Source organism: Pinus tabuliformis, chromosome 6 (genome assembly GCF_031772625.1).
Source record: "Pinus tabuliformis cultivar Carrire ecotype Pingquan chromosome 6, CPIR1, whole genome shotgun sequence".
NCBI classification, from domain to species: domain Eukaryota; kingdom Viridiplantae; phylum Streptophyta; class Pinopsida; order Pinales; family Pinaceae; genus Pinus; species Pinus tabuliformis.
The window spans coordinates 1,448,333,672-1,448,344,545 of NC_142292.1; the positions used below are offsets into that span (position 1 = coordinate 1,448,333,672).

The following is a 10,874-nucleotide window of genomic DNA, read 5'->3' on the forward strand; positions in this document are numbered from 1 at the left end:
CTGAGATGAAGTTGAATCTTTGGCTTCCATTCGAAATAATTATATGGAGTGAGAATTGTCGATTGTGGAAACTCCAATTTAGACTCCATTCTTTGTTGTTGCTTCAATCTTCTGAACCTGCAAATAAAAATTTTTGTGCACTGATTACAAATCCCTGTGCTCTGATACCATGTAAGATTTTTGAGATACACAGATCTAGATCTGCAAAACAATAAACAAGCTTGCAAGAGAAGGAAGGAAGCGAGCAAGAATTGAGAAAAGAATGAAAATTGATTCTACAATATTAGTTTTAGAATAAATACATAAAAGAAACTAAGTTAAGCTTAGTTGTACATGAAATAACTAACACTAACTAAAGCTAAGTGTGCTTTATCTTATGTTAATGTGTACATGTGCCACATGCAAGCAATAAGTTAACTGGAGCTAATCTAGGTGCATGTACACCAACATAGCTAGTCTAAGTGCATGTACACCAACAAATAATATTATTAACGAAAAGTTCTATGTTATAGAAGTTATCCTAATGACATTCAGGCGATCTTTAGTTGCTTTCTGAGCAAACTTAGAAGAGCCTTCAAACATGGAGATATGTTGGCTGACAAATGTAAGACATGTTACACATCTGACCTTCGACCGTTTTAATAGCTTCCTAGGGTTTCCAGTTGAGTTTGAGCTCAAGATACCCAAAATATTTCCCATTTCTAGGTTTCTTGGTCATTTCTGGTCCCTTTTCTTAGTAATTGCAACTCATAATATGGTCATTTTAATCTATTAGTGAAATAAATAGAACTACATTTCGTTTAGATTTCGAAATTTTTTAGCTGGTGCTACTTCTACTCTAATCTCTGTGTAAAATAAATGAAATTATATTCCTTTAGCTTTCTAAAAATCATTTAAGAAAATTGCTTTACAATTCTTACATCACATTGAGATTTCCCCCGCATTTTCATTCCTTCTCATTTTGGTTGAATTTTGAAAAAATCAGTTAGCATAACCCCTTTACCATCTTGCATATCAATGTTCTGAGTTTAGATATCTCGTGTTACAAAACGTTATGCCATTTGCACATAAAATTTTGTTAAAGAACTATGAATAACTGGTGTCTTCCTAACCCATGTGAGCAATCAGAAATGTTCTGAGTTTAGATATCTCGTGTTACAAAACGTTATGCCATTTGCACATAAAATTTTGTTAAAGAACTATGAATAACCGGTGTCTTTCTAACCCATGCGAGCAATCAGAAATGTTTCTTCGTTAAGAGTTTAATATCTCTTTTGAATGTGAATGTTTTTCATAAAATGTTGTCACTTATTTAGTGAATACAAAAAAATGTACCCTACCCACACTCACAAATGCCTTAAATTTAATATTTGTAGCTTCCATAATCAGGAACCCAAGCCAATATGCAAAAAGTAATACCATCACATCGTTCTCAAGGGAACTTCACAAGATCTACTTACTATTAATTCTACTTTTGAATATGAATGTTGTTCCCCAAAATCTGTCACTTCCCTAGCAAATAGATAAATATTTCCCCTTCCATCACTTACAAATGCCTTAAATTTAATATTTTAGTGTCCATCATCATGAATCTAAGCTGACTTAGGTACAATAGAATCCCATCGCTTCCTTCCCAGGAGCAGTGCACAAGATCTATTTATCCTTCTCAGGAGCAGTGGACAAGATCTATTTATTGTTCATTCTGCAGACATGATCTCCTTGTGTATCATCCCTTTTTATAATGTCTTTAAGGATTTAAGCACAACCATTCCTCTATTATGCTTGAACTTTCTCCCTCACAACTAAATAAACCCACCATTAGATATAAATTCCGAGGGTGATTGATTTAGGTGTAGGCAAACAAAATAGGAACAAATACCATTTGTAAATGGGTGGAATCCCTTGCTTCATTGACCTATATGGTCATGAAAAAATTTAAGCTCCAACATTTACAATATAAAGGAGACAATCCCAAATGGCACTCTTAGGAAAAAGGTCAATAATAGGCTCTTCATTACGTATCTATGAGTTCATTGCATATCATCCCCTTTTATAATTTCTTCAAGGACCACCACTCCCTTTATTGTTCACTTTTTCTTTGCTATTTCCTCTCTACAAGCAACCACTGAAGTAGAAGGTTGCTATTTGTAATCCAACATTTTTTATCTTTTTCTTGTAATAGAGACATAAGCCTAATTTCTTAAGTAGGGTTGACTAGACTAATGAAATCTCCCATGAGGATCCATTTCATTGTGCAACCTAAGGAATCAATCATTTGGCTCTAGGTCCTCAACCAAGAAGATCAATCTTTATATAATATTTACTCTATTAAAAATAAGAGTTTTTATGTTTAGTAATTTAGTTTTTCGAGATGCTCTTCCCAAATTTTCTATTACCTCCATATACATTTACACATTTAAAGAAAATTGCTAATAATATTTTTATTTTATTTATGTTATAAAATATTAATGATATTAATTTTAAAAAACTATTTACATATTGATAAATAATTAATATAGTATATAATAATAGAGTAATCATATAATTTAGCTTTAAAACTATAAATGATTGCATGGTACTCAAATGACTGCATGGTACTCAAATGACAACTCTATAATAATGAATGCATGGAATTTCTGATATGAATTGAATATGGTTTTCACACGCCTAAGTTTAACTATGAGTTCATGATTTTTCATTTTGATCAAAATTGTTAGTAATATAAGTTTTGATGGAATTATTATATTTTTCTAATCAAAATAAAAAATGTATAAATATATTTGGTTTTCAAATTTATAATTATAAAAATTTTAAAACATAATTTATATAGATTTAATGATTTAAATTTAGTATTTTAAAATTTTTAATCAAAAATTGTGAATATATGGTGAGAGGGTTTTGTGTTAAAGTATTTTATCGTGTAAATGTCGTTGATTCGAAACTGTACGAGAAAAAATTTAAATTGGATATTTTGTCTTTTCACTTTTCTTACAAAATAGGAAAACTAATCATAACTTAGTTATTAAACATTGAAGAAAGAAAATCATCACTTGTAAGATAACTCATTTCTATTATTCAAAAAAAATAACAATAACTACAATACCAAATATTAATCTTTCACTCATATTAAATACTTCTAAGTCTAAGTCATTTCCCTATTTTATTATGTCCCAAAAAAATTAGTTTTAAATTAAAAAAATAATTTAAATTCGTATTCAAAGATAATCTTTTCCGATTATTAAACTCGTTCATCATATAATAATCTTTTTTGTTTTAGAGAGTGACTTCCAAACGAACATTAAAGAAAATGAATAATTTGTTTTAGAAAGTGAATTCGAAACGAACATTAAAGAAAATGTTATTCAATTAAGGTATCGTTTTAAATTTCATCATTTCATTTGTGTTGATAAATCAAGATGTGTCTATCTTACATTAAAAATGTTAAATTGAAATTTTAAAATGTTTTATAATTTTTTATTATTAGTTTGAGTTTTAAATAAACGTATTTTAAAAATGTGTCGTCAAATTCTTTTTTCAAGGATACCCCTGATTTAACATCCTTGCTTCTCTTTTGCGCTTTGAAAAGAACAATTATGTAATCTATTGTCTCCTCTATGGTTACGCAATCCCAGATCATTTACGCAACGCCATTGATCAAAATTTTAGTTAAATATATTTAAATCTAAATATATTTCAATTATTAAAAAATATAGTGTGACTAAATTATATTATTCAAAGGTGTAAGTTGTCTCATTGACATTTTTAATTTTTGATTTATTGCATTTTTAAAATCGTGGATGCCATTTGTGAAATCAGGTAGATGGCATTTTTAAATATTTCTTGATGATAACTTTCACGTAGCTTTTTACTAAGATGACAGCTGCACTTATTCGCAGAAAGTATTAATTTCAACTTATGGATGTGGCCATATAGAATTTTAATGTTTTCATAAGTGAATGAAAAGGATTAAATGATAACAGAATATTCTTGTTTGTTCATATAAACTTATTGAACTTTGTGATTTTAGTGAGAATTGCTCTTTTGTGAGACACAATGTATAATATATATATATTTTTAATTTCCAAAATCGTCACTAAAAAACACAACATGGATAACACTATTTACAAACCCATTCCAAACGCGAGAGCGTATCAGTAAAAGAAGTGGAAGAGCCACGAGTTAGATGATGGCGCTTCTGCTTTGTAGTTGAAAGTAATATTTCCATCTGATGTGTTTTGTGATTTATTAGTTATTAGTTTCGCAATGTTGTTGTGTCATGTTTCAATTATAGGTCTATTTTCTTAAAATTATTGTGATCAATAAAATATAAATATGTATTTAAAATTTAATGATAAAAATAAATTCAACATCATAGCCAGTCAAATTCAACCACTTAACCTTTATAATCTAGTTTTTAAAAATAATTCACCCTATTAACGATCCTCCATAAACGGACCTGGATATCTTTCAGATTTGATTTACCACGACGCATAAATTTGTTCGGCAATACACGTGGACTTTAGAGATGTGGAGCGATTTTTTTTTTGTTTTTTAATTATCAATCCTTGCCACGCCGATAGCTGCAAATTTGTAAAATTTTATGTCGAATATAATTTACTAGGCATGTCTTTTTATTGTGTCGAATATAATTTACGAGGAATGTTTTTTCTTATGGCACTGGTGGAGCTAGCATTTGTGTCACATGGAATTGATTCTCACGGTTATTATTATAATTTCCAAACCCATCGTTTCAATTTTGATCACTATTATTAGAAATATAAAACATAACCTATCGGTTCTGACCACTATTACTTAAATCTCTAGACATAACAAATGTAGTCCCTCACGAAACACACACAACTAATGTAGAGTCGCTCCTTGCAAAAAATACAAAAACAAATGTTTTAAATATTATTAATTTTATTTTATAAAGTTAACAAGTATTATTTTAAAATATTATGTGATGCAATTTTTTTAATTTATTATAAATATGGATTTTAAGAAATATTCAGAAGTGAAAATCCATCTTAAAAAAATGAAATATTCAGAGAATTTCTTTCCGATTGTTTTAAAACTTTTTTTTTTTTCTCGTTAATACTATGCTATTCTATTATATACAAAACAGGAAAACAATTACAGTCGTTCAGTCATACTGCCCAAGGCCATGGATGGCACTTTGGACTGGAGTTTAACAGCGAGAGCAGCCCACGCAGGGGCATCGCAACTGAGACAGACCGCCCGCGCAGGGGCTTCAAAAGCCATTCAACAAAACTACTTTCGAACCAAACATAAACAGCAAAGACAAAGAAAAGGCCTAAGCAGACATAGCATAACATGGGTGAACCTGAGCAGCGATTCTGAGCAAGAGGACGGCTAATCGTCCGGTTCCTCCTCGATAATTGGATACCAGCCATAGTCCTCAGGGAGAGGGTCCGGTTCTTTCTTGTCTTCCGCTGGAGAAGGCACTGCCTGAGATGGAGGTGGACTAACAGCCCGTTCTGGAGCAGCCTCTGGCGATCCCTCAACGTCCCTCGAGCTTCCTGCCTGGTGCTTCTTCTTGCTGGGGTGATCCTCGCTCTCATCCTTCGGTTCCTGAAGGAAAAGGCCTGGGACATGGGCATTGATGCGGGAATTCTCTTGGGAGATGCTGAAAGAGAAGACAGTCGTGCCAAACGTTGGTAGAGGTGCCGAGTCCCGTTCTAGGCTACTTGAGTCCAAGAATTGACTCGCTTGAATGGGGTGAGCTTCTGCAACTCTGTGGCAGAGGCATCTACAGCAGCGTGATTGGGGTGAAGCCTCGGAGGGGCGTGAAGACCCGCCTCGGCTAGTGCCGCGACGGCTGCGAAGGCACTGTCATGGCCTAACCATATTCCCACTGATACCCAGAGGGAAGAACAGAACAACAAGGGAGGAATTGGGGAGACTGAAGCGTCCGCCACACGCGTTTTCCGCCTGGAAGCCACAATCACTTGACAGAGGAATGGCGTGAGCAGCAGCTCCGCAAACCTTTAACACAACAGAGGCACTCTTCCTGAAACATGAACCAGGCTCCAATTTCTGAGCTCGAACCAACATAGAGCGATCCACCCCCTCACCATTTTTAACCTCTTCAGCATTTCCTCGAAATCTACAAGCCATAACTGCGCTTTGAGAACGCACTTGAACTCCGGACTGTGCATTGAAATGCCGTCCCAGTACCCACACTTAAAATCATCGGCGGCGGATCGCATTGAATGCCTGTCTCAGGCATGAGGCCACACATGGCCTCCAAGTGGCTCCCCTCCTTCGTCCCTGATGTCACCCGCATCAGGGGAGGCAACATCTCCTTGGACCAGCCTAGCGAAGTCCTGAGTCTGGGCATTATTTGGTATAATGGCCGTGGTTCCAGTAAGGAGAGTGTGTTCATTATCTGCTCCTATGTTTGCTAAGAGGTCTGCCACCTTGTTGCCCTCTCTCTTTGTGTGATTGAAGGTGAGTGCCCTGTTGCTACGGAGAGCTTGTTCAATGGCTTCTAGTCGGGCTGCGAGCCTCCAGCTGTCCGCGATTTTTTTTGCTTGGGATCCATTTTGCATTCTCTTGGCCATGTTTATGAGAATCTGAGAGTCTCCTTCCACGATCAAGGGTTGGAGATTGAGATTCCAGGCGAGAAGGAGCCCTTGCCATAAGCCTTCAAGTTCAGCCGAGTTGTTGGTGTCCCAACCCAAGTATCCGAAGTATATTTGCAGGGGAGTACCTTCGTGATTCCTCAAAATACCTCCAAAACCTGCCTTGCCAGGGTTACCTTTGGAGGCCCCATCAAAATTGAGCTTGTAAGAATGCTTAGGAGGGGCGATCCAAGTGCCTTTGTTTGTGTTGCTGCTTTTTGAGGTGGTGATCTTGTGTAGAGTCTTAGGTAGGAGCAGTTGCCAGTTGCTTAGAATTCCTTTCTCGACGTCTAGAGATGGGAGATCATCCTGGGTCCAGGAGTGGAGCTTCAGCGTTTCGTTAAGGTTCCCACGAAGTTTGGTCCAAATGTCTTCGATCGTTGAGCGCTGATTTTGGAATATACGTTTATTCCTTTCCTTCCATATACCCCATAGGATAAGACCAGGGAGCAGGTTCCACAGACAGTTGAGTAACCCGCTCTTATAAGGATTCTGCGGCCATTGTCTTAGGGAATTGATAATGTCGTTCTCTGTTCTGCATCTTTTTTGACATCTGAAGCTAGCCTTTTCCCATAGCTGATTTGCTAGGGGGCAGGTTTCCAGGAGGTGTTGGAGCGTTTCCTCATTTTGATTGCAATTGGGACAGATCGATGGTCCATGAAAGTTTCTTCTTCTTAGCTTGTCCGAGGTGAGGATTCTTTTGTGGCTAACCAACCATAGGAAGTAAGAGACTTTGGGCCAGGATCCAAGACCCCATATTTTGCTCCAGATAGGATCAGAAGGGGTGGTGATGTTGCATAAAATCTTGTAGGCCTCCGAAGTAGTGAAGTCACCCTTTGGTTTGTATCCCCATCTTAGGATGTCATTGCCTTCGTTGTGTCTGATGGTTCTTTTTTCGAGCTCCTTCTCCAATTCCTCGATGTCCTGTAGATTTGTGATGGTTATTAACTGATTGCCTTGTTTCCATTTCCTGAATCCGTGCTCCGTTTCCTGTACCCAGTAATGATGGATCTTTTCTTGTTGCTGCTCCATCCTAATGAGATCCGGGGGTGATTGAAGAACTTGGGTGAGCTTTGGTAGGTGGTTCCATACATCAGTCTAAAATCTTGCAGTCTTGCCATTCCTGACCTCCCAAAAACTGTGCTGCTGAATTAACTGGAAGTGTTGTTTGGCTGCGTTCCATATTAGTGAGCCTTTTTCCACGGGGGTGAATCTAATGAGCTCCTCCTGAGGTCTGTTATTAGCGTATTTAGCTGTCCAGATTCTTGCCTAAGGTTTTCCTGGGTTTGTGATCCAGTGCCACCATATTTTGGCGCTCATGATGGAATTGCTGTGCTCCAGCTCTCTCACACCAATACCTCCTTTGTCTTTGGGCAGACAGACTATGGGCCATTTGACTAAAGCCCATTTACGATTAGTTGCTGAGCCGCCCCATAGAAAACTGCGCTGAAGATTCCTGATTCTTTTTAGAGCCAATTTGGACGCAGCGAGGATAGAGAAAAGATACAGAGGCATTGCCTAAAGGACAGACTTAATGAGCGCTACTCGGCTGGCAAGATTGTGAGATCTGTGCATCCATAGGTTAAGCCGAGATTCAAGCTTCTCAATGAGGGTTTGCCAGGAGGAGTGCTTTATAGCAGAGGCAATGAGGGGGGCTCCGAGGTATTTGGAGGGAAGGGAGGCTGTGGGAAAGCCAAGGATTCGGGATACCGCTGTTTTAGATGGAGGGGGGGTATGAAAGAAGAAGATCTGCGATTTGGTACAGTTGACATCAGTTCCCGAAGCTTCAACAAAGTCATTGAGCAAGGATTTGAAGCATGCAGCTTCCTGGACCGAAGGATATCCAAATAACATGGTATCATCAACAAATTGCTGATGAGAGGTAGCAGTGGTGTTGTGAACTGTAAGGCCTTTGAGACGTTGAGATTGAAGGGCATGTTTAATGTGACGGCCAAGCCCTTCCGCCATGAGAACAAAGCGGAAAGGGGACAGGGGGTCCCCTTGCCTAATTCCTCTTGATGGTTTGAAGGGGCGGGATGGGATCCCATTCACAAGAATGGAGAATTGAGTGGAATTAATTAAGCTCATGATCCAGCGGATCCACATAGAACAAAAACCAAAAGCCTTTAGCATTTGCTGAATGTAAGTCCAGCTGAGTTTGTCGAAAGCTTTAGAAAGATCCAGTTTCAGAAGCATACCTGCCTGTTTTGATTGTTTGAGAGAGTGTATTATCTCGTGCGTGAGGAGGATGCCATCCATGATCTGTCTTCCTTCAACATAGCCCGACTGTTCCGGTGATATGAGCAGAGGTAACATAGGCTTTAGCCTGTTAGCAATTACTTTGGATATCACTTTGTAAATGACATTACAGAGTGCAATCGGCCTGTATTTGTCCGGAGTGATTGAGTCCTCCTCTTTTGGGATCAAGGCAATGAAGGTGGATTTGAGAGAGGGAAGCAACCAATGGAGAGCTCTCGATTCTTCAACAATTTGCCAGACTTCCTGTTTTATCATCTCCCAGAAGGTGTGGAAGAATGTGGTGGTGAATCCGTCTGGCCCAGGGGCTTTTCCTTCCTTAAGCTGGGACATTGCGTCGTCCACCTCCTGAAGCTGAATTGGGCGAAGGAGAAGCTCATTGTGTTCCTCCGTTATAATCTTTGGCACATTGTTAGTGATCCTTTCAATTGCCTGTCGCCTATCTCCCTCCGGCTCTTGAAGGACCTGATTAAAGTGCTGGAGAAATTCCTTCTCGATTTCCTCATGCGTTTCTACTTTTTCCCCTCCTTGCTTTTGGATGAATGGAATGCGATTGTGCATTCTTCTTTGGATAGTAGTTCTGTGGAAGAATTTGGTATTGCGTTCGTCCTCCTTCAGCCATCTTATTCTGGATTTTTGCTTCCAGTACACTTCTTCTTACTTCTGCCTTTCCTCAAGCTGTCTATGAATACGTCGTTCCTATTCCAGGGTTACTTCCGTGTGTCCCCCTGTGGTTACTCTTTGATGGAGATCCAACAGTTCCCGCTATAAATCTTGTTGCGCTTTGAAGATGTCTCTAAAGGTTTCCCTGTTCCAGCGCTTTAAGTGATTTTTTAGGAACGTAAGCCTCTGTTGGAATTTATACATCTTAGACCCTTCTGGAGGAATAAAGGAGGTCCAAGTAGTTTTGACAAAGTCTTTAAACTCGGGATGCGAGAGCCAGAATCCTTCAAAGCGGAATGGCCTTCTGGTCAAATCGCCTGGTCTTTGCCATTGGAGGGTAATCGGCCAATGGTCCGAACCTGTGTGTGGAAGAATTGCAGCTGTGATATCTCCTCCTAGGTGAACCGCGTTATCAGAGATAAGGAAGCGGTCTAGCTTGGAAGCGATTTGATGTTTTCCGGCTCTGCGATTACTCCATGTGAAGGTTCCATTGCAGAAAGGCAGGTCTATGAGGGAGGTGTTTTGAATGAAGTCCTTGAAATGGGTGTTTTCTTGCTCCAATCTGTTTCGCCCCCCAATCTTCTCCTCTAGCTTGGTGATCATGTTAAATTCCCCTCTGATGATCCAGAGTGGGTGCCTTCTGTTGTTGTTCAAAGCCTCTATGGTGTCTAGAAGCGCAATTTTGCTTCCTCTGTCCTGCGGGAAATATACATTTGATAAATTTCGATGGATGTTCGTGCCCAAAATTTGGAATGCTGCCTGTATGAGATGATGAGAAGCGTGGAAATCTGAGAGATTTAACTTTTGAGTGTTCCATGCAATGGCCAGTCCTCCTGAAGCTCCAGAGGCATCAACTGCTACTGAACGACATCTTGGCCATGCTTTGGAGAGAGTGCTACCTAATGTAGATCCATTGCATTTGGTTTCCTGGAGAAAGCATAGTTGCGACTTTTCCATTTTAATCATTTTTTTTAACATTCTTAGTTTCCCTACGCTATTGAGCCCTCTTAAGTTCCATGATACAAGCTTCATGGTTCAACTATTTGCAGAGGGTTTATAGTACTTTGTCAATTTTGCATACCTGCCTGAGTCTACCAGGATTTTCCCAATCTCGATCGTTCTTTGTAGATCTGTCCTTCGTCCTCTCTTTTTGGTTTCTTTTGGGGGGTGGTTTCCATCCCACTGGCTTCTTGGTTGAATACCTAGTTGTTGTTGCTGATACGCTCTTGAGATGACCACTTCCAGCTTGCTGAGTTGGGTTTCGGATATGCTGTCATAAGCTTTCTGTTTGCATGCTAGCTCTAGCTCTAG

At 38.7% G+C, this 10,874-nt stretch overlaps 1 protein-coding gene across 1 annotated transcript; it reads right to left on the reverse strand.

The window, feature by feature from the left end:
- Positions 1–9,665: 9,665 nt before the first annotated feature.
- LOC149264066 (uncharacterized) lies at positions 9,666–10,520 on the reverse strand. The gene has a single exon (XM_089394694.1). The coding sequence runs from the start codon at positions 10,518–10,520 to the stop codon at positions 9,666–9,668; it is 855 nt and encodes a 284-aa protein (XP_089250820.1).
- Positions 10,521–10,874: the final 354 nt, after the last annotated feature.